Source organism: Nerophis ophidion, linkage group LG19, assembly GCF_033978795.1.
Source record: "Nerophis ophidion isolate RoL-2023_Sa linkage group LG19, RoL_Noph_v1.0, whole genome shotgun sequence".
NCBI lineage: Eukaryota > Metazoa > Chordata > Actinopteri > Syngnathiformes > Syngnathidae > Nerophis > Nerophis ophidion.
Window position 1 is genome coordinate 34,752,063 of NC_084629.1, and position 24,203 is coordinate 34,776,265.

The following is a 24,203-nucleotide window of genomic DNA, read 5'->3' on the forward strand; positions in this document are numbered from 1 at the left end:
ACTTTCAAGTCCGACTTGACTGGCAAGTATTTTCAAAGCGTCCGTCTATTTGCGGGCGTGTGATCAAGTAACCCGCACAAGAATAGCCCAAGTGATTCTCACCTGCTTGACCCAGGGTCTGACACCATGACTGAGCCTCATCTGTCGAGCCGCTCCCTCATTAGTGCCCAAAATCTGACCGAGCTGTCGGTCCGAAAAGCCGTCCTGCTTAGCCTTCAGCAAGAGGTCCTTGGATACTGGAAGACTAGTTGGGGGAAAAAAAGGCAAATTAAAAACCTTTGTTTTTATATGCAATGTTTGCATTAACGCTTAGACTTAAACATTGTTCTGTACAACAACAAAGTCTCAGGCAGAACTTGGGACTACAACAATGACTACTTACATACGTTGGGACTACATACAAACCCTGTTTCCATATGAGTTGGGAAATTGTGTTAGATGTAAATATAAACGGAATACAATGATTTGCAACCCATATTCAATTGAATGCACTACAAAGATATTTGATCTTCAAACTCAAACTATTTTTTTTTTTTGCAAATAATTAACTTATAATTTCATGGCTGCAACAAGTGCCAAAGTAGTTGGGAAAGGGCATGTTCACCACTCTGTTACATCACCAAAAATTGTTTATCAGTTTGAACATCAAATATGTTGCCTTTGTAGCATATTCAACTGAATATGGGTTGAAAAGGATTTGCAAATCATTGTATTCCGTTTATATTTACATCTGACACAATTTCCCAACTCATATGGAAACGGGGTTTGTACATACATACGTTGGGACCAATGTTCCCTCTAATTTTTCATATATGTGAGCAAACGCAAAAACTCCCTGAGCATTCAGTGGAGCCCGTGTGAGCAACACCAGACATGCACACTGGCTACACCAGCGGCACACCTGTCCCAAACCTGACTAAATAAGTTAAATCTCCATCCATTTTCTACCACTTGTCCCTTTTGGGGTTGCGGGGGGTGCTGGAGCCTATTTCAGCTGCATTCAGGCAGATGGCGGTGTACATCCTGGACAAATCCCCACCTTCAAGCTGCTCTTCATCTATCCACAACAGCGACAGTTTTTCCAACCTTGTTTTACACGTTTGGTAAAGTTACCAATCATATTTCTTATATGCAACATTGCAATTGTGGAAGTGTTTCTTCCATATTTGCCAGCCATTGGCATACTCTTCGCAAATAGTCCTTTTTAAGTCCACAGCAAATCCCTCCTTTCCAGGATGTTTTTTTGGCTTTTTTGGACCCATATTGAGCAACGGGGACAGTGTGGCACGGTTGGGAGAGTGGCCGTGCCAGAAACCTGAGGGTTCCTGGTTCGATCCCCACCTTCTACCAACATTGTCATGTCCATTGTGTCCTTGAGCAAGACACTTCCCCCCTGCTCCTGATGGGTCGTGGTTAGGGCCTTGCACCGCAAGTCCCGGCATCTGTGTGTGAATGGGTGAATGTGGTAATATTATCGAAGCGCTTTGAGTACCTTTAAAGGTAGAAACGCGCTATACAAGTATAACCATTTACCATTGAACAAAGGGGACAACACTTGGTGAATGGCAAGAAAAGAAACACTGAATCAGCGAAGAGTAATGGACTGAGTAAACAGGATGTGACATAACGGGCTCCGCCACTTAAAAATGGCAGCGTCCTGAAGCTTCCAGCAGCACCAAACATGAATGAATTAAACATTCGCGCACAGATTTGGCTCGATCTAAAGGTTCGCAAACAGAAATTTTGACAACTAGCGGGGTTGGTAAATCGAGGTTGCACTCTTACTTTCATTCTGCGGACTTTAGTCTCTCACATTTCGTCCTAACGCTAGTCAGGGTTTCCCACAGCGCTTTGTTGTTAAGGCGGCCGCCTTAACAAGACGCCACCGCCTAAACCAAAGTTTTAACAAGCTGCTCCACTTAGTTCTGCCTCTGCATCTGTCAGTACGTCTCTGCAACACCCAGCATTGCCCCACCCACACAACCTTCTGATTGGTTACATGCAGAGCGGTAACAGCCAATCAGCAGTGCGTATTCAGAGCGCATGGAGTCAGTGCTCATGGCACAGGCAGAGAGGTGAGACGGTTGGATGAGCAGAAAGGTGTTTAGCAGGTGAGCATGATGCAGCGGACTCTCCCCAAATTATAAAAAACAAATCCACGTCAACTACTAGTAACATCACTATGAGCCCATTGACGTTCAAGAAACATAAGCGGCAGCTCAGCTCGCTCGCAGTCCTTGAGGTGAAGGCTTAAAAGCTTTTAGCGCAACATTAGCTCACTCTGGTGTGTGTGTGCCCGTCTGAGAGCAAAACAAGCATTATTGACCTGTAGTTAACAACCAAGTTATTTACTTTACCTTTTTCTGTGTTGATTGAGCTGTGTGGAAGCAGCAAAATAAGGAAATTATGTTAAATGATAATGTAACTGCATCATAAAGCAGACATGAACTCCATGGTGTTCAGGAGAATAGTCTCTCTTATTGCTATTGTACTAGTTTTTCAGCTATGGTTATATTAATCATTAGCGTGTGAATGTGAGTGTGAATGTTGTCAGTCTATCTGTGTTGGCCCTGCGGTGAGGTGGCGACTTGTCCAGGGTGTACCCCGCCTTCCGCCCGATTGTAGCTGAGATAGGCACCAGCGCCCCCCGCCACCCCGAAAGGGAATAAGCGGTAGAAAATGGATGGATTATTAATGTAGCAGTCTAGTTTTGAATGGCAGGGTCCCTGCTATCACATGTTGATAAAAATATAACATTTACATAATAAAAATCAACTACAGGCTTCCCAAATGCTATGATAAATTAACCATGATTAGTTGAACATATGTCAGCATGTGGCCCCAATTTTTAATTATTATTTTTTTTCAAACACTTATTGTAAACGTTTACTTACAGTAAGACAATTTGACTTTATAAGTCAATATTTTAGTATGTCAGGTAACTAAGATTGTTTTGTTTTTACTTTACGGAGAAAATAGAGATACATATTGTATATGGCCATTCAGCAAATGGAGCGGAAAACACAACCAAAAGTTGTAGGCCTCTTCATGCGACGAAGCCGGCCTACTTCACCGCAGTCTGTAGTTTATTGCTCCCCCCTCACCCCAGGAGGTGGAGACGTGATGGCGACAGGCCGAGTTACACCTGTCCTTACACCCACACACCCCCTTCCCCTGTCCTTCTCCTGGAGAGTCACCACCTTAACTAACATTTTTTTGTGGGAAACACTGATAGTCTTTAAAAAGGCATTTGGCTACGGAGCAATGGATAATCATCAAATAGCCTCAGTATCACTATGTAACCGACCACCTGAGCAATGCACATATTTAATGAGCCTGTGGAACTGTGGGGTCAGCAGGCCACTTGAACCTGACTCTGTGGGGCAGCCATCTGCCAGGAGCCGACTCCAAAGTGTCCATCACAACAGCTCCTTACCCCAGGGACTGTGGAGACTACACGAGGCAGGCACATGGAAGACTGCCCACCAGACAACCATTTATTATTAAACAGCGAGAGTTGATGTTGGGTTCTTCAGGATTTATTGGAACTACTTGCAAAAAGAATTAGGTGCACTATTTTAAATTTGTTTTGGACTTTGTCATATACACAGGGTCAGGATTATCACATGAATCCTAAAATGGATCATATTGTTTATTTCCTACATTAAAAAAAAAAAAAGCCTTGTAGTCTACTGCAGGGGTTCTTAGCCCAATATTTCCACTACAGAGGGGTCCCGGGCCACCTCGAGTATCAACACTGAATTAGTAAGTTAAATTATGAATTAGCTTAATCATATTCGATACATTTTTCTAACCTTCGTACAGTTTGACAACCTTGTCAAATGATATGCAAACATGTGTTGATCGCAAAGATGATCATCAAGGCTTAAGTCAGGCTGATTTAAATAAATACTGAAATAAATACTAATTAAATATACTGCTAAAGAAGGGACTCAAAAACTAAATCTACATACAATTACGCAGTGCTATCTAGATAAATGAATATACATACATGTAAATACACTATATTGCCAAAAGTATTTGGCCACCTGCTTTGACTTACATATGAAGAGGCCCACTCCAAACTGTTCCCACAAGGTTGGAAGCAAGGAATTGTCCAAAATGTTTTGGTATCCTGGAGCATTCAAAGTTCCTTTCACTGGAACTAAGAAGCCAAGCCCAACTCCTGGAAAAACAACCCCACACCATAATTCCTCCTCCACCAAATTTGACACTCCGCACAATGTAGTACGAAATGTACCGTTCTCTTGGCAACCTCCAAGCCCAGACTCATCCATCAGATTGCCAGATGGAAAAGCGTGATTCGTCACTCCACAGAACGCTTCTCCACTGCTCTAGAGTCTAGTGCCGACGTGCTTTACACCACTGCATCTCACGCTTTGTATTGGACTTGGTGATTTATGGCTTAGATTCAGCCGTGCGGCCATGGAAACCCATTCCATGAAGCTCTCTGCATACTGTACGTGGGCTAATTGGAAGGTCCCATGAAGTTTGGCGCTCTGTAGCAACAGAGTTAGCCGAGTTGCTGTTCTTCCCAAACTGTTCCATTTTCTTATAATAAAGCCAACTTTGGAATATTTAGGAGAGGGTGGAAATTTCTCGACTGGATTTTTTTGCACAGGTGGCATTCTATGACAGTTCCACGCTGGAAATAACTGAGCTTGATTTTATACACCTGTGGCAGGGTCAAGTGATTAGGACACCTGATTCTGATCATTTGACTGAGTGGCCAAATGCTTTTACACACACACAATGTACTAGTAATGTTATTTGATCCATTATTTAGGTACAGTGTTTTATTTTCCTGTATTTAAACATTTACTGTTCAAACGGTGCATAATATTAGAGTGGCCAAAACCTCTGCCTTGTTTTTAATGAATACTTTGCTACTGTATTTGAATGTTTGTCGTTATTGGTGGTACTCTGAGAGCCAAGTGTCTTCTAAAGGTGGTACTTGGTGAAACAAGTTTGAGAACCATCACATTAGAAGGTGTGGTCAATTATACCGTGTACCGTTTTCTTATATTAATGTGAGCTCACAAGTGTTTGTATTTGGTCACAGAATCCTTAAGAGGATTTTTCTACAAAGGAAACATGCCCTTAAAAAGCTTCAAAAGTGCACATGTCCATCACAAGCTCTCCAGAGTGGTGGCTTCTGCTCTAAGGAAATTGCAATCCTACAGGAATGCAGGTTTGGATTTTAGAAGGCAGTGCGAAGACATTAGCAAATTCTGGTAGGAAGCCTTCACAAGTAGGTGTTGGAGTATTGGGGTCGGAGGTCACCAGAGTCAAACAGATCGGAGGAAATAGATTTACAGGCCAAGCAAGAAATTGGGCTTTGTCCAGACTGGCCGGCTCCAAGGCTAGAGTTACGAAGAGTGGGGGTATTCGTATACAAGGTATTTAAGGACAAGTGGTCCGAGAGGGCTTTAGAATAGTAATCACGCCCATACTCTTTTCCTGGATGCTGCAGTTCCAGTCTGAGGCTCGAAACAAATAAAGCTTTTTGTTTGACGATTCCTCGTTGGCATCTTCTTGGCTCACATTACCAATAAATATACAACAAAAGTTAAGCTGGCTACACAACAAACTGAGCTAACATTGCTAACCTATCATTACCACATTTCTAACCCACTGTTACTTATCGTTTGATTGTCTCCTCCAATGCCATAAATAATAGTTTCTTTATAAAGTCCACCTTTAAATTGCCCAGGTTTGTGGGGCAGGACTCTTCTAAATGATTTAGCACACCCTCAGAGCGACTTCTTCACAGCTGAAGACACATTACCGAAAATCACAAAAGTCAAAAGTATGGCACTTTTTTCAGATGAGGCTGAAGGTCTGTGCAATGACTTGTGCTCTGGTTAAGGCAAACAAAAATAACAGCATTTTTTTTATCATGGACTCCACACGCTCCTACATACTGTAAGTTAAAAATGGCGGACTCGCGCAAAGCACTTGGGGTAAAACTTTACCATTTAAGGCAGGGGTCGGGAACCTTTTTGGCTGAAAGAGCCATGAAAGCCAAATATTTTAAAATGTATTTCCTTGAGAGCCATATAATATTTTTAACACTGAATACAACTGTCAGGTTCAAACACTGATGACATGTATTAAACAGACAAGAAGCAAGGAATTCAACAGAGACTGGATTAAATTTAGCCCCATGAGGAGAAACCCGTGGACCTGTACCCTTGTACAGTGTCGTCCCACAAGAAAATTCCATGCCTCCTAACAACTAAATGCGTGAATCTCTTAACCAATAATAAATAAAATACTCTTGACCATTAATGCGACTTCTTGAACAGGTGCGGTAGAAACGGATGGATGGATTAAAATGCATGAGAATGTTTTATATTTTGAACGTTATTTTTAACACTGTGATTACCAGCAGAATTATGAATTACTTATCGTGTTAAGCAACGTCAGCTAAGATTAATCTGAGAGCCAGATGCAGTCATCAAAAGAGCCACATCTGGCTCTAGAGCCATAGGTTCCCTACCCCTGATTTAAGGCACCGCAGGGCAGACTAAGTACTATGAAAGAAGGCAAGAACATTTCATAAATATCTCCGCAATGCCTCCACGGTTTGATTCCAAATGTCGGCACTTATGCAGACCCCAAATACACAAAAACAGGTAGAATCAGGTAGGAAAAGCAGAACGACTATAACTTGACAAGCCTTATCACCTTCCTGTTTGTGACCAGGTTGACCTGAAAATAATAATTTGTCTTTGGCAGCAAAAAATGATTGTGTTCCTAAAAACATGAATTGTAGATGGGAAGTACCTTTTGTAGTTTGCGAGGCGTTGTTCCAGCTGCGTAATTTTCTGGAGTTTGTGCAGGAACCACTTGTCAATGGCTGTCAGCTGGTGGATCTGATCTACGCCCATACCACAGTGGAGGGCCTTCGGGGGAGAAACATGAAACAGATGATGCAGTACATTTATAATTCATCGTAATCTAGTCATCACTCATTCTCCTTGTTGCAAGGGCAGATACCCAGCTCCTTTTCTGAGGCTTCAACAGAACATCGGAGTGGGTGCTTGATCAAGCAACGAGACACTGAACAAAAACTGAAACAAAACACTGAGCAGCACTCTTGCGGAATTCAACGGTAGCACATTATGTAGTTTGTGAAGCAAAATTAAAAAAAAAAAGTGAGAATATTGCTTCATAGATAGATAGTACTTCATTGATTCCTTCAGGAGAGTTCCCTCAGCAAAATTAAAAAGTTCCCCCAGGAAAATTAAAATTCATGGGAATATGCGGCGCGCCCCCCCGCCCCCATCACCCTGAAGGGAATAAGCGGTAGGAAATGGATGGATGGATATGCAGTCAATGTGTGTCATGCAATCAATCAATGACAATGTATTTGTGTAGCCCTTAATCAAAGTGTCTCAAAGGGCTTCACAAACACGGACCTCAACCCGCATCTGGGCAAGGAAAAACTCCGAAAGCCAGAGCTGGGGAAAAGAAAAAACCTTGGGAAGGGGCAGCATAGGTGGTGACCCCCCTCCTGGGTGACCGGCTGCAATGGATGCAGTTAATGAATTGCCATATTTTAAGGACTATAAAGCACATAAGCCACACCCCACTACATTTTTGAGAAACGACCGTCCATATATGAGCTACACCAGACTATTTGCCGCAGTTATATGTTGTGAAAGGAGTTATTTACACAGAAAGATAAATGTTTCTTCACATACCTGAACTGTTTCCAACCAGTGTTTGTAATGCGGCAGTAAAACGGCTAATCAAACAAAACAAGTCATCGTCATGGACCCAATAGCTGCTGAGGTGAACTCTCCAATAAACTAAACGATGGGTGTCAAACTCTGGCCCGCGGGCCAAATTTGGCCCGCCGTGTAATTTCATTTGGCCCTTGAGGCAATAATAAATTAACATTAGAGCTGGCCCGCCGGTATTATATAGTGGCGGTGGCGCTGTATCACCGCATTCAACGCTAATTTTCATACTTCCCAACCCCCCCGATTTTTCCAGGAGAATCCCGAATTTCAGTGCCCCCCCCCCCCCCCAAAATCTCCCGGGGCAACCATTCTCCCGGATTTCCACCCGGACAACAATATTGGGGGCGCGCCTTAAAGGTACTGCTTTTAGCATCCTCTACAACCTGTCATCACGTCCGCTTTTCCTCCATACAAACAGCGTGCCAGCCCAGTCACGTAATATATGCGGCTTCTACACACACACACACACAAGTGAATGCAAGGCATACTTGGTCAACAGCCATACAGGTCACACTGAGGGTGGCCGTATAAACAACTTTAACACTGTTACACCACACTGTGAACCCACACCAAACAAGAATGACAAACATTTCGGGAGAACATCTGCACCGTAACACAACATAAACACAACAGATCAAATACCCAGGAGCCCTTGCAGCACTAACTCTTCCGGGACGCTACAATATACACCCCCGCTACCAACAAAACTCGATTTTGCATGTCACTTTAAAGTTATATAAGCCTTGCTTGTTCAATATTCAATGCAAAACTTGTTTGGGTCCCTATTAAAATGTTAAATTGTTCAACTTTGGCCCGCGGCTTTGTTCAGTTTAGAATTTAGGCCAACTCAGTATTTGAGTTTGACACCCCTGAGCAAAACGGACTCAACAACTCCACAACGGCGTTTTGATGAATTTATGGAGGAATTTGTGTAACACCACAAAAAGAATGCCATTGTAAGTTAACGATACTAACACAGGCACTCATAAGAGTGTTATATTAGCCAATGCGAACGACGCTAGCTCTATTGCTTCACGATAGCACGAACAAATATGCGTGAAAACACTCCTACAGACTTCACACGAGGGACGGTGTAGTAAGTAAAAAATAGTTGTAGTTATATTGTAAAACTTACAAACAGTGCTTGGAGTGATGAACGAAGAATGCGTACAAGTAGTAACGCTCTGGAACGGCACTTTTACTTCCGGTTCAAAGCTTTAAACAATAGACTGGTTCAAAAGACTGCGCCATAGCACAAACAATAACATACTATTTCAGTGTATTTGCATGAGATTACTTAAAACTATTTGCATTATGGCTGTTGACGATTTACAAGCAGTGGGGTTCAAATTATAGGAAAAAAGTATTGGCTTATAGTCCGGAATCTACGGTATTAGAGAGGTAACAGGGGAAAAACTGCAGTCAGTTTCTGAGATTCCCAGTTAGATTAGATTTAGATTTATTGGTCCCCGTTGTGCAGACCTGGGCAAATTAAGGCCCGGGGGCAACATGCGGCCCGTTGAGCTTTTCAATCTTGCCCGCCGGACATTCCCAGACAATTATTTTAGATCTTTAAGATGGAAAGTGTAGCTGCCATTATGATGTGTAATCATGTTTTCTAATGACCGTAAGTCTTCAACTAACAAACTAACTTGAACAAAGTATTTTAAAAGGTTGGAGTCTGCGCTTATGGATCATATACGAGTTACTATGGTAACCTAATTAGTTACTATGGTGATGTAAGTAAGTCATAGCAGCTCAGACGAGGCACCAAGCAGTGCGGGCGGAGAGTGTTTCCACAGACGCGGAAGGAGATTTACACAAGAAAGTTCAAAGTTATAGCTTTGGATATACCAACCGGTACAGCTCAGTTGGTAGAGCGGCCGTGCCATCAACTTGAGGGTTTCAGGTTCAATCCCCGCTTTCACCATCCTAGTCACTGCCGTTATGTCTTTGGGCAAGACACTTTACCCACCTGCTCCCAGTGCCACCCACACTGGTTTAAACTTAACTTAAATATTGGGTTTCACTATGTAAAGCGCTATTAAAATATAATTCACTTCACTAAAGCTTAGTGATGTATCAGATTGTAGGTGGGTTTATTTTGTACCTTTCACGTTCATATTTCACTGTTTCATTTTTGTTGCGTTTCACTTGATTGTAAAATGTGTCGATCGAAAGGGGGTGTGACGTTCATATTTGGTAAATATTCAGTGTTTTATCCGTCATAGAAAAATGCTAAATTCCATTATGTTTTTTAAGGTTGTCTGTCAACGTTTTTAGCATTCAATCAGACATTATTGTGAGGTTGTGTATTAGTGTTCATAAAAATAGATATACCGGCCCCGGACACATTTTTTTCTCTATATGTGGCCCCGAGTCAAAATAATTGCAGTTGGGGAAATTCATTTTCACAGCCATACGTTTATACAATAGACATTACACATCGCGGACAAAAACAACAAAAAGACATCATACATGACCAACACATTTACAGAATTGTCAGACAGATTGGCCGGGCCTGCTGTTTAGGGCGGCTATAGCTCTCCTGTCCAAAGGCAAAACCTAGTAACTCACTTCTGGCTGATTTTGAGAAAACAAAGGAAAACCAATCTATCTTGATGCTGTCTTACAAAGTCATCAAACGTATAGATGTTTTCTTGAGCTTTCATTTCCTTGCCGATTCAGCCATGGATTGAATCTGCTGTCATGAACATGTGCCCTTTCTCCAGATATTTTATCACAATCTCGGGTGGGCCCCTTTCTGCATTTGCACATTGGGCAAGAGCCGTGTACAGCGTCCAGTTTTTATTTTGACCTCCACAGTTATCTGCCCAAAAGAGTATGCAAGGGGAAGAATCAAGAACAATACATTTAATGAAGGTGCTTGCAACGTCCTGGGCCAATCTTCCAAATATCCCCTCCTGCCATGATATCACATAATCAGGTTGACCGTCGGCCCCCATTCGTGCAAATGTCTCATTAAAGACAATAAGGCGACTGACAAAGAAGTTCCGATTGGTCCCTTGAGATACTAGGTTTTTCTGTTGTATCTACGCGGTTATGTGGTAGTTGCTAGGTCCTGCCACGCGCGTTATAGCTTACTTACGGAACAAATTACAATATCGCATACACTAATGTAAAGCATATCACCTAGGAAGTCCAAAATTATTATCAGCTCAGTTTTGACCAAAATTGAGCTTGCCTTTGGATGGGAGAGCTGCAGGTGATAAGGCTTTTCCCGAGGCGGGCCCTCCGGAATTTTAAAACGGTAAAAATCTGAAAGAAGATCGCACCTTGGCAATGGAGAAAATGCGGGTGCTGGATGGAACAGCTAGCTCCTGTTGCAGGCAGCCGGTGTTTTCCCAGGCTTTTTTGAGAGGCAGTCGGGGCACAAAGCCATCCACCGACGGATGGCACATCCTCAGGGCCTTCTGCATGCTCTCCTCAAAAGTACGTCCCACCGCCATCACCTGGATCCATTCGACGGATACATTTAATCACAGCAAAGTATGTGACACTTCCCAATCCCGGGTACAGTTAGTCGTTCATATTCATTACCTCTCCAACGCTCTTCATGGCACTACCTATTTCACTAGACATGCCTTGAAATCGGTCCAGGTCCCAGCGGGGGATCTTGGTGACGATGTAGTCTAAACTGGGCTCGAAGCAGGCGGTGGTCTTCTCACACACGGAATTGTTGATGTCAGGTAAGGGGATCCCCAAAGCTAGCTTAGCAGCCACAAACGCCAACGGATATCTGCGAGACATTGAGCAACTTGTCAGATAAAAAATCAAAAATAGTCGGAGAGCTCATTCGTGGGCTGCACGGTACACCGGTACCAGTACAGTATCACGGTACTAATGAATCAAAAACGGTACTATACTTTGGTTGAAAGGTTCCCCAGTTTTTCGTTAACAGGCATGACAGCGCGTTGTAACGTCAGGACATTGCTGTTTTTCACGAGGAGAGGAGCATGTTCGGCAGCGCACAAAGAGTACTTGCAAGGAGAACGGACCCATTTTGGCCTAAAATGGTGAAGTTACAACACTAAAATGCCCTCAGGAAGAGGTGCTTTAGGACAGTGGTCCCCAACCACCGGGCCGTGGCCCAATTGGTACCGGGCCGCAGAAGAAGTTCTAATTTCATCAAATCAACATAAAAAACACAATATACACTTACAATTAGTGCACCAACCACAAAAACCTCAATTTTTCATGACAAAAACGTCCCTTTTTCATGACAAAAAAAAAAAAAAAAAGGATTCCACCCACCCACCCTGACCGCGGGACAAATTATTAAGCCTTGACCGGTCCGCGGATACAAAAAGGTTGGGGACCACTGCTTTAGGACATGGCTAGCTAGCTAGCAGCCAACATCCATCGGCACTCGGCAGTGTTTTAGCTACTTTTATATCACTAATCCTGACGTCCATGGCGACGAATAAACTTTTTTCTACATGTAGCTTTATCACTGGAGGACGAGGAATAGCTAAACATGCTTCATTACACACCGTAGGAGGATACAACAGCAAGCTATCACTTAATGTAAACAAATTTCCATTGGTGGATCTACAGCTGACATTCCACTGTAATGATACCAAGTACTATAACGTATCTAGTCCATGCTACTATGATTACATCGATATGTTTTACCATCACAGAATCTTTTTTCCTTTCTTTAAAATTCATATCCATATAAACTGAGGAAATACGTCCCTGGACACATGAGGACTTTGAATATGACCCAATTTATGATCCTTTAACTACTTGGTATCGGATAGATACGCAAATTTGTGGTATCATCCAAAACTAATGTAAAGTATCAAAGAAGAGAAGAATAAGTGATTATTACATTTAAAGAGAAGTGTGCTGAAACATAAAATAAGTAGATATTAACAGTAAATGAATAAGTACATGAATAATTATTTTTTTTACAGTTTGTCCCTCATAATGTTGACATAATAGAATGCCAAATGACAATATGTTACTGCATACGTCAGCGACCAATTAGGAGTCTTTGTTTAATTACTACTAAACGACAAGTTGTCTCCTACGATCACGATTTTATTTAAGGACAAAATTGCTCTTGGATTACAAAAATAAACATATGTTTAATGTGCAGTAAGATTTGTTAAAATTAAGCCAATAATGCAATTTTCTGTGTTCCCCTTTACGTAGAAAAGTATCAAAATACATTTTAGTACCGGTACCAAAATATTGGGATCGGTACAACTAGGGCTGGGCGATATATCGATACACTTGATGTATCGTGGGTTTGTCTCTGTGCGATATAGAAAATGACTATCGTGATATTGGAGTATACGTTCTCACGCAGTTGCTTTTAGCTGCGGGCATTATCAATCAATCAATGTTTACTTTTATAGCCCTAAATCACTAGTGTCTCAAAGGGCTGCACAAACCACTACGACATCCTTGGTAGGCCCACATAAGGGCAAGGAAAACTCACACCCAGTGGGACATCGGTGACAATAATGACCCATTTGGACGTCGGTGACAATGATGACTGTGAGAACCTTGGAGAGGAGGTAAACAATGGATGTCGAGCGGGTCTAACATGATACTGTGAAAGTTCAATCCATAATGGATCCAACACAGTCGCGAGAGTCCAGTGCAAAGCGGATCCAACACAGCAGTGAGAGTCCCGTTCACAGCGGAGCCAGCAGGAAACCATCCCAAGCGGAGGCGGATCAGCAGCGCAGAGATGTCCCCAGCCGATACACAGGCAAGCAGCACATGGCCACCGGATCGGACCCCCTCCACAAGGGAGAGTGGGACATAGGAGAAAAAGAAAAGAAGCTGCAGATCAATTGGTCTAAAAAGGGAGTCTATTTAAAGGCTAGGGTATACAAATTAGTTTTAAGGTGAAACTTAAATGCTTCTACTGAGGTGGCATCTCGAACTGTTACCGGGAGGGCATTCCAGAGTACTGGAGCCCGAAATGAAAAAGCTCTATAGCCCGCAGACTTTTTTTGGGCTTTGGGAATCACTAATAAGCCGGAGTCCTTTGAATGCAGATTTCTTGCCGGGACATATGGTACAATACAATCGGCAAGATAGGATGGAGCTAGACCGTGTAGTATTTTATACGTAAGTAGTAAAACCTTAAAGTCACATCTTAAGTGCACAGGAAGCCAGTGCAGGTGAGCCAGTATAGGCGTAATGTGATCAAACTTTCTTGTTCTTGTCAAAAGTCTAGCAGCCGCATTTTGTACCAACTGTAATCTTTTAATGCTAGACATGGGGAGACCCGAAGACCCGATTACACTACAGGCTCTCCTCGCCCTTTCCCGTTTGTCCTCCTCACAGACAAGCGCACCTTCTTTACACACGTCACATACGTATACGCCCTTGCGGAGCAGAGATGTAGCAGCACGGGTAACTTTAGCTGTGATGCTAGCAGAGCCGTGCGAGTGGTAATATGAAACAGCAGGGGGTCCATCGTCTGGCGGTGGTTTGGCTTTAAGCGGGAAGATGTCGAACAGACAACCGTAATTTAAGTGTGGGCCAAAAGCATTGCTACCAAAAGTAGCATTACTGCTAATATGTAGCATCATTTGAAAAGTCACCTGCTAGAGAATGAAGAGTGGTTATTCCGCATATCAACATCACCATTCGGTGCCATACCAACAATATGCCGAAGCAACCATTTCCACAACACTGTATGAAAAAAATAGTGAACAACATAAGGAGATAACGTCCGCGGGAACCTACCACATAGCGAAGGACGAACAAAATTGTATTTCCTATTATGCAGCTCATTTTTATTTGACACTTAAAATGTTTGACAATCTTGCACTTTGTTTTGGAAACGACATGAACGTTTGTGCCACTGCTTAATAACTGTTTCATGAATACAGTTTTGGTAAATTGACTTGTGATTTCCCTCTCTGCATGAAAGTTTAAAGGGGAACATTATCACCAGACCTATGCAAGCGTCAATATATACCTTGATGGTGCAGAAAAAAAGACCATGTATTTTTTTAACCGATTTCCCAACTCTAAATGGGTGAATTTTGGTGAATTAAACACCTTTCTGTTTATCGGTCTCGTAGCAATGACGTCGGAACGTGACGTCACCGAGGAAATACACCCGCCATTTTCATTTTCAACACATTACAAACACCGGGACTCAACTCTGTTATTTTCCGTCTTTTTGACAATTTTTTGGAACCTTGGAGACATCATGCCTCGTCGGTGTGTTGTCGGAGGGTGTAACAACGTTAACAGGGAGGGATTCAAGTTGCCCCACTGGCCTGAAGATGCGAGAGTGTCTACCGCCAGACCCCCATTGAATGTGCCAGAGTGTCTCCACATTTTACCGGCGATGCTAAGACAGACATGGCACAGATGTATGGATAACCTGCAGATGAATTTCCAACGATAAAGTCAACTAAATCACAAAGGTGAGTTTTGTTGATGTTGACTTATGTGCTAATCAGACATATTTGGTCGCAGCATGACTGCCAGCTAATCGATGCTAATATGCTACACTAATCGATGCCAACATGCTACTTACGCTAGCTGTATGTACATTTGAAACTACATACCCACATTTAATGCGAAACAAACACTTACCAATCGACATATTTAAGTTGCTCCAGTGTCACTAGATACGAAAGTCCTGATCGTTTGGTCCGCACATTTTACCGGCGATGCTAATAAGGTAGCCATGCTATGGGCCACTTCATTAGGTACACCCAAGCTATGGCCGAATAGCGTCAATAGCTATTTGCTGAATAACTTCAGTTTATTCTTCAATTTCGTTTTCGCTATCTGCCTCCATACTCCGACCATCTGTTTCAATACAAGCGTAATCTGTTGAATCGCTGAAATCAGAGTCTGAATCCGAGCTAATGTCGCTATATCTTGCTGTGGTAACCGCCATGTTTGTATTGGAAGCACTGTATGACGTCACAGGGAAATGGATAGTGGTTTCGAAGATAGAGAAAATCAAGAACTTTAAAGCTTTTTTTTTTAGGGATATTACGGGAGGTGTAAAATTTTGAAAAAAACTTAGAAAAATAAAACAAGCCACTGGGAACTGATTTTTTTTGTTTTCAACCCTTTTGAAATTGTGATAATGTTCCCCTTTAAAAGTAGCATATATTAAAGCAGTATGAAGAGGAATGTTTTAATGTATACACATAGAATCATCATACTGCTGTGATTATATGCATCAAGTGTTCATTCAAGGCTAAGGCAAAATATGCAGATATATATGGTGTATTGCGATATGGCCTAAAAATATTGAGATATAAAAAAAGGCCATATTGCCCAGCCCTCCGTACAACCCCCATGTGCCGTAGTGTTTAATTTCAAGACCCCTCAGTGGCATGTACGTCAATTCCTACCCGGTGGCTTTGGACGCGAGGGCTGAGCTCCGCGAGAGGCGGGCGTTAACCTCAATGATGCAGTACTCCTGGGATGACGGGTGGAGAGCATACTGGATGTTGCATTCGCCCACGATGCCGAGGTGACGAACCACTTTGATAGCGGTCTCACGAAGCATGTGGTACTCCTCATTGGACAGCGTCTGGCTTGGTGCCACCACGATTGAGTCACCTGGAGAAGAGGCGGGCGTCAGTAACATTTTCACTGTTGAAAAGGCGGCGAAGAATGAAGAAAAGTGGATAAAACTGTTTTAAAAAGTACGTTATTGATTTTAAATACAGTGGAACCTCAATTTACTAACCCCGCAAGACACAAACTTTTCGGTTACGACCCACAGGCCAAAAATATGCTTTGGTGTACGAACCTTGTCTCTTTGTCTCATTTACTCATTGTGCCTGCAGTGCAGCCGCTTTGTGCCCGGCAGCACATCCATGGTTGGGGCCTGATTGATCTCCGGGGCTTTTTTCGGTTAGCAGAGCAGTGCTGTCATTAGCTACTGGGCAAAAGGATATTTTGTGTGCTTTTTAGGGGTTTTTAGACTTTTAACGATATTTTTCTAGTTTTGCTAACACCGTATGTGTAGTGAATTACCAAGAATTGATAAACAAGTTGAAAAACGTATTCGGGTGTTACCATTTAGTGGTCAATTGTACGGAATATGTACTGTACAATCTACTAATAAATGTTTCAATCAATCGTTTGAAACATTCAGGAAGTATCCACAGCGTTGTCGACACTGCCTTTGTTCATGTTCATTTAACCCTTCAGCATTCCCAAAATGTCGTGAATGATTTAGATCACAGGGCCCCACAATGGTTTCAGCCCTAAAACTGAAACGCTTAAAACCTTAGGTCAACTTCAAAACTATACATAAATATAGCAGGGTTATTTTTTTTATATATATATAATTCTATTTATGTCAAAGAAAATAATGTTTTTTCATAGCAAAAACACAAACTATGCTACATTCATGCACACACAATATTTTTATAACCACATCCACACAACTCAGGGTTTCCGGCAGCGCTTTGTTGTTAAGGCTTAACAAAAAAGAGCCACCGCCTAAACTAAAGTCTTAACAAGCTGCTCCGCTTAGTTCTGCCTCTGCCAGTAAGTCTCTGCAGCACCCAGCATTGTCCCACCCATAGAACCATCTGATTAGTTACAAGCAAAGCGGTAACAGCCAATCAGCAATGCGTATTCAGAGCGCATGGAGTCAGTGCACCTTCGTTGGATTGAGCAAAAAGGTGAGCATAAGGCAGCAGATTCTCCCCAAATTATAATAAACACTTCCAAGTCAACTACTCGTAACATCACTATGAGCCCGTTGACGTTCTAGAAACATAATAGTCGTTGAGGTGAAGGCTAATTAGCTTTTAGTGCAACGTTAGCTCAGTGTGCGGTGTGTGTGTGTGCGTGGGTGTTACAGACAGCAAAGCCCTGTCTGTCTGAAAGAAAGACAAGCGTTACTGACCTACAGTTAACAACTAAGTTATCTAACTTAACCTTTTTCTGTGTTGATTGAGCTGTGTTGAAGCAGCAGAAAAGGGACATTATGTTAATGAAGAGTTTCCTGAAGCTGTCTGATAATTGATATAATAATGTAACCACATCATCAAGCCTACATGAACTCCATGGGGTTCAGGGATCAATAGTCTCTCCTATAGTTATTGTGCTATTTTTTTTAACTATAGTTACATTAATCAATAGTAAAGGAGCAGCTTAGTTTTGAATGGCAGGGTCCCTGCTATCATATGTTGATAAAAATATAACATTTCCATAATAAAAATCAACTACAGGCTTCTCAAATGCTGTAATAAATTAAGCATGATGAGTTGAGCATATGTCAGCATGTCGCCACACTCTTGAGTCTTTTTTTTAAACGCTTACTGCAAATGCTTACCAATTTGACTTTATAAGTCATTTTAGTATCTCAGGTAACTAGGACTGATTTGATTTTACTTTACGGAGAATATTGAGACTTCTTCACGCGACGAAGCCGGCCTACTTCACCGCAGTTTGTATATAGTCTATTGTCCCCCATGCTGTGGTGGCAGGGACGAGGTGGAGACGTGATGGCGACAGGCCGAGTTACACCCACCCACCACATTCCCTTGTCCCCTCCCCCTGGAGAGTCACCCACTTAACTAACACATTTTCTGAGGTAAACACTGCAATTCTAATGTCACGACCAACATCACCAGCATCGTTTTTATTACATGAAAGTTTTTGGTAGATTCAAAACAACTATACGTCAAATATAAATGGTACTCTGGCGTTATCTAGTGGTTGAAGGATCAAATTACACCGTTAGTAGGATTTGCATGTATTTTAAAAGGGAAATGCTTGGATTCATTTGGTTTTTATGGAAAATGCATTTTAAAACAGTTTTAAAGTATGTTGAAAAGGGGCTATTATAAAAGGGAGTCAATGTGAGACAAAAGGGTCCCAGGGAACTCCAATGAATACTCAATAGCATTTGCTAAAAAATTACTTAAACGGACAATGCACATTTTGAGATTAATTCTTTTACAACGGCCGTGGCCATATTTCATCTTGTTAACCTTTGAAATGAACATTTTGTTCAATGATGCTATCTTTAAAAGGCAATGAAAGGACCCACAAAAGGTCTCAGGTCTCCCCAAGGGTTCATATACACAGTACTGTATAGCACTTTGTGCGGTGTTCAAATCCTTTAAATTAACTAAAAGATAGACTTTTGATGGACTTATTCATATTAACATTTTTTCTTTTGGAGAAAATTGTTTCACTATACAAACTTTACTATTTACCAACCCTGTTCAAGAACTGACTAAGTTCACAAGTCAAGGTTCCAAATACCTAATAGCCTTCGTTTGAAAAAAAATAAAAAATAAAATCAACTGCTATAATCTTAACATAACGAATAAAGCAAAATGAGACAAGAAGTTTGGGCACCTGTATGAATGCCCAAGGGGTCGAAGTTCTCCATGTTGCACACGGTGACACAATTATCTGCCACATCTCTCACCACCTCGTATTCCACTTCCTTCCAACCAAGCAAGGATTTCTCCACCAGTATCTGGCTACTCATGGCAAAAGCCTAGAAAAAGGTAGAGAAAAACATTGACAATGGCATCGACCTTGATAACTCCAACGATATCTATAGTCCAGTGAGGGAAATTAGGGCTGGTTAGTTTCCTGTGCTAGCCACTGCTGTGTTTAGTGCTATGTTGGTACCTCGACAAGTTTTAGAAAGCAGACAAGCATCTATACGACAATCGTTGGATTTCTTTATGTACAGACGAGATTTGAACTGGAACTGAGACAAAGTTTTCCCTCGCCTCTCTGCAGTTCACGTACTACGGTCTCAGTGAACCGTGGATTTTAAAGTACCATTGAATAAGGGTGTACTGATACAGCTTTTTCACTTCTGACACGATGCCTCCCGGGAGACTTTTGGAAATATGCAGCTGAGCCACATTAGAGTGATCAAAGACCCACATGCGGCTTGCCGACCCAGCCTTGGACGGATCCTTGCTCATCCATGCGGACTAGACACGTGTCGAGATTTGGTGGGTGGCCGAGAGTGGAGTCGGCAATCTTGGTTGCTTTGTTGGGTCTGCTCCTGTCTCTGGAAATGCTCCTTCCACCCTAGCAGAGGATGGGAGGCCACCTCTGTGAATATGTTTTTTCTTCTTTTTATTCATAGCTTTATGTAGAAGTGTCTGGTTGCAACAGCTCTGCTCTTTTAATGTCTTTAAATGTCCTTTGTGTTCTTTGATGTTTCCCTCTTACACACTTGTAAGAGGGATGTGTGCTATGGCTATGAGTTGTTTTTTCCCTTGGCCTCAGTCTAGAACCCTTCTCCAGGAGCTCCCTTCCCCCCATTGTTTACCTGTATTTCACCTTTTTTATAAGGGGCGCCGTAAATTGGCAGAACCGTAAGCGACCCTGTTCTGTCTCCCTGTAATGATTGCTTGATCTTGAATGGGATCGTGCAGAAAATTTTAATTTCCCCTAGGGGATTAATGAAGTATTTCTGATTCTGACAGATATTGGAGCCTTGAGATTATTGGCAAATACCTGGTATCAACATGGATCATACCTGCTTTTAATATTGTGTAGTGTAGAATGTTAGAAAATGTTTTATCAAGTTAAATTTGCTCAGAGAACAATGGTAGGTATGAAAACACCAATGTTACGACAGATTTATGCTTTTAATTTGTTTTTGGTGACAAGTGGTCAGAATAGTTCATTATACTAGGCTCACGACACAGTAAATTGAATGATCCAGACACGTGTGTTAGTGGATCCTTTGTAGTACACGTCTGTTCAGAGACTTTGTACATGTACAAAACCCAAAATCAGTGAAGTTTGCACGCAGTGTAAATCTTAAATATAAACAGAATACAATGATTTGCAAATACTTTTAAAGTTATATTCAATTGAATAGACTGCAAAGATAAGATACTTAACATTCCAACTGGAAAACTGTTATTTTTTTGCACATACAAGCTCAATTTGAATTTCATGCCTGCAACATGTTTGAAAAAAGCTGGCACAAGTGGCAAAAAAGACTGATAAAGTGGAGGAATGCTCATCACACATTATTTGGAACATCCCACAGGTGAACAGGTTGATTTGGAACAGGTGGGTGCCATGATTGGGTATAAAAGCAGCTTCCATGAAATGCTCAGACATTCACAAACAAGGATGGGGCGAGGGTCACCACTGTGAACAAATGCCTCAGCAAATTGTCAAACAAGTTAAGAAAAATATTTCTCAACAAGCTATTGCAAGGAATTTAGGGATTTCCCCATCTAAGGTCTAATATCCTCAAAAGGTTCAGAGAATCTGGAGGAATCACTGCACGTAAACGATATTACGGACCTTTGATCCCTCAGGCGGTACTATATCAGTGTGAAAAGGACATCATCACATGGGCTCAGGAACACTTCAGAAAACCACGGTCAGTAACTACAGTTATCAACAACACCCAGAAATGCTGCCGGCCTTGCTGGGCCCGAGCTCATCTAAGATGAACTGATGCTAGCGACAAACAGAAATGGGATCATTAAACAGTAAAAAAAGTGAACAGTATAAAGTGCAAATAATGCTGTAAACATTATTAAAAAAAGCAAAACAAACAACCTGAGTGGGACAAAATGTCTATAACTCAGCATCAATACTTGCTCTTGAAGAAGTGTAAACTTAAAAAAAAAAAAATCTACACATTCCCTTCAATTGTTTGCACCAGTCATGGGGGGGGGGCAAACAATTGAAGTCCAAGCATAATGGGGAGATTGTTTCTAACAAAGCCTCTCACTCTCGAGTCATTAAAATGTCTTACAACTTTACCACCACGCTTGACTTTAATGTGGCATGTTTTGCACTCCACCTCTTCATCTTTTTTGTTTTGTAGGGTAAAATAATCCCACACAGCTGACATTTTTACTGTAACTTTTAATTCACACGGCCATCTGAACGGTTAGAACGCAGACCTGTGGATGTTTTGATGGTGTGCTGGAAAATGCGGAACGAATCATAGGGAGCAGCAGAAGAGTGGAATCCATCCATCCATTTTTTACCGCTTATTCCCTTTTGGGTCGCGGGGGGCGCTGGCGACTATCTCAGCTACAATCGGGCGGAAGGCGGGGTACACTCTAGACAAGTTTCCACCTCATCGCAGGGCCAACACAGATAGACAGACAACATTCACACTCACACTTAATTTAGTGTTGCCAATCAACCTATCCCCAGGTGCATGTCTTGGAATGTATTTAAATCGGTGCGTTGGAAAATAAGGATTTAAAAAAAAAAAAAAAAAAATGGATCTGGATCGGCATTTTCCCATGCCTTGCCGATACGCATTTTTTGGCAAATATCGGCGGCCGATCCGATCCAAATATCGGATCAACGCTATTTCATACTACAGTAGATACTGCAATACTCTATGCAGGGTGTATTGATCCGATACTAACATCGGTTTGATATCAGCAAATGTCCATGTGTACTTCTGCATTGTCTAACAGCCAGTTGACCTCAAAATGTCCTCCAGCAAGCTCACACATTTTTTTTGTTCTAGTGAAGCCTTTTACAAAAAGTAAACACGGTAGGGTATATTTTCCGAGGATATAACAGCTACAAAACGGCTTGGCACACAAGCTAGACATGCGTAATAATAATTTAACAAAGTATCAAATAGGCACATTATTTACAAACTCCAAAACCGGTGAAGTTGGGATGTTGTGTAATATATCAATAAAAACAGAATTGAATGGTCTGCAAATCCTTTTCAACTTATATTTAATTGAATAGGCTGCAAAGACAAGATATTTAATGTTCGAACTGAGAAACTTATCTTTTTTTTTGCAAATAATGACCAACACAGCAACACATTGCAAAAAAGTTGCCACAGGTGCATTTTTACTATTGTGTTACAAGGCCTTTTCTTTTAACACTCACTAAAACGTTTGGGAACAGAGGAGAGACATTTTTGAAGTTTTTCAGGTGGAATTCTTTCCCATTCTTGCTTGATTCACAGCTTAAGTTGTTCGACAATCCAGAGTCTCTGTTTTTAGTCTGGTATTTTAGGCTTCATATTGCGCCACACATTTTCAATGGGATACTACAGGCAGGCCAGTCGAGTGTGACGTCCACACTTGTAAACAATTCCCTAATATGCTCTTAAAACACTTCATACACTTTCAAACCATCCATCCATCCATCCATCATCTTCCGCTTATCCGAGGTCGGGTCGCGGGGGCAACAGCCTAAGCAGGGAAACCCAGACTTCCCTCTTCCCAGCCACTTCGTCTAGCTCTTCCCGGGGGATCCCGAGGCGTACCCAGGCCAGCCGGGAGACATAGTCTTCCCAACGTGTCCTGGGTCTTCCCCGTGGCCTCCTACCGGTTGGACGTGCCCTAAACACCTCCCTAGGGAGGCGTTCGGGTGGCATCCTGACCAGATGCCCGAACCACCTCATCTGGCTCCTCTCGATGTGAAGGAGCAGCGGCTTTACTTTGAGTTCCTCCCGGATGACAGAGCTTCTCACCCTATCTCTAAGGGAGATCCGCGCCACACGGCGGAGGAAACTCATTTCGGCCGCTTGTACCCGTGAGCTTATCCTTTCGGTCATGACCCAAAGCTCATGACCATAGGTGAGGATGGGAACGTAGATCGACCGGTAAATTGAGAGCTTTGCCTTCCGGCTCAGCTCCTTCTTCACCACAACGGATCGGTACAACGTCCGCATTACTGAAGACGCCGCACCGATCCGCCTGTCGATCTCACGATCCACTCTTCCCTCACTCGTGAACAAGACTCCTAGGTACTTGAACTCCTCAACTTGGGGCAGGGTCTCCTCCCCAACCCAGAGATGGCACTCCACCCTTTTCCGGGCGAGAACCATGGACTCGGACTTGGAGGTGCTGATTCTCATTCCGGTCGCTTCACACTCGGCTGCGAACCGATCCAGCGAGAGCTGAAGATCCCGGTCAGATGAAGCCATCAGGACCACATCATCTGCAAAAAGCAGAGACCTAATCCTGCGTGCACCAAACCGGAACCCCTCAACGCCTTGACTGCGCCTAGAAATTCTGTCCATAAAAGTTATGAACAGAATCGGTGACAAAGGACAGCCTTGGCGGAGTCCAACCCTCACTGGAAATGTGTTAGACTTACTGCCGGCAATGCGAACCAAGCTCTGGCACTGATCGTACAAGGAACGGACCGCCACAATAAGACAGTCCGATACCCCATACTCTCTGTGCACTCCCCACAGGACTTCCAGAGGGACACGGTCGAATGCCTTCTCCAAGTCCACAAAGCACATGTAGACTGGTTGGGCAAACTCCCATGCACCCTCAAGAACCCTGCCGAGAGTACAGAGCTGGTCCACAGTTCCACGACCAGGACGAAAACCACACTGTTCCTCCTGAATCCGAGGTACGACTATCCGACGTAGCCTCCTCTCCAGTACACCTAAATAAACCTTACCTTAACACGAAAACCTAAATGGGTGCTCAAATCTCA

The 24,203-nt window shown here is 42.5% G+C and overlaps 1 protein-coding gene across 1 annotated transcript in view; it reads right to left on the bottom strand.

The window, feature by feature from the left end:
- The window catches only part of cps1 (carbamoyl-phosphate synthase 1, mitochondrial), a 170,002-nt gene that overhangs the window by 98,539 nt on the left and 47,260 nt on the right, over nucleotides 1-24,203 (bottom strand). Inside the window, exons 17-22 of the mRNA XM_061879865.1 lie at nucleotides 19,125-19,269; nucleotides 16,148-16,358; nucleotides 11,334-11,532; nucleotides 11,069-11,245; nucleotides 6,811-6,929; nucleotides 103-244 (exon numbers count right to left, since the gene is read on the bottom strand). Coding sequence (XP_061735849.1) covers nucleotides 103-244; nucleotides 6,811-6,929; nucleotides 11,069-11,245; nucleotides 11,334-11,532; nucleotides 16,148-16,358; nucleotides 19,125-19,269 — 993 coding nt within the window. The remainder of the gene's footprint in view (nucleotides 1-102; nucleotides 245-6,810; nucleotides 6,930-11,068; nucleotides 11,246-11,333; nucleotides 11,533-16,147; nucleotides 16,359-19,124; nucleotides 19,270-24,203) is intronic.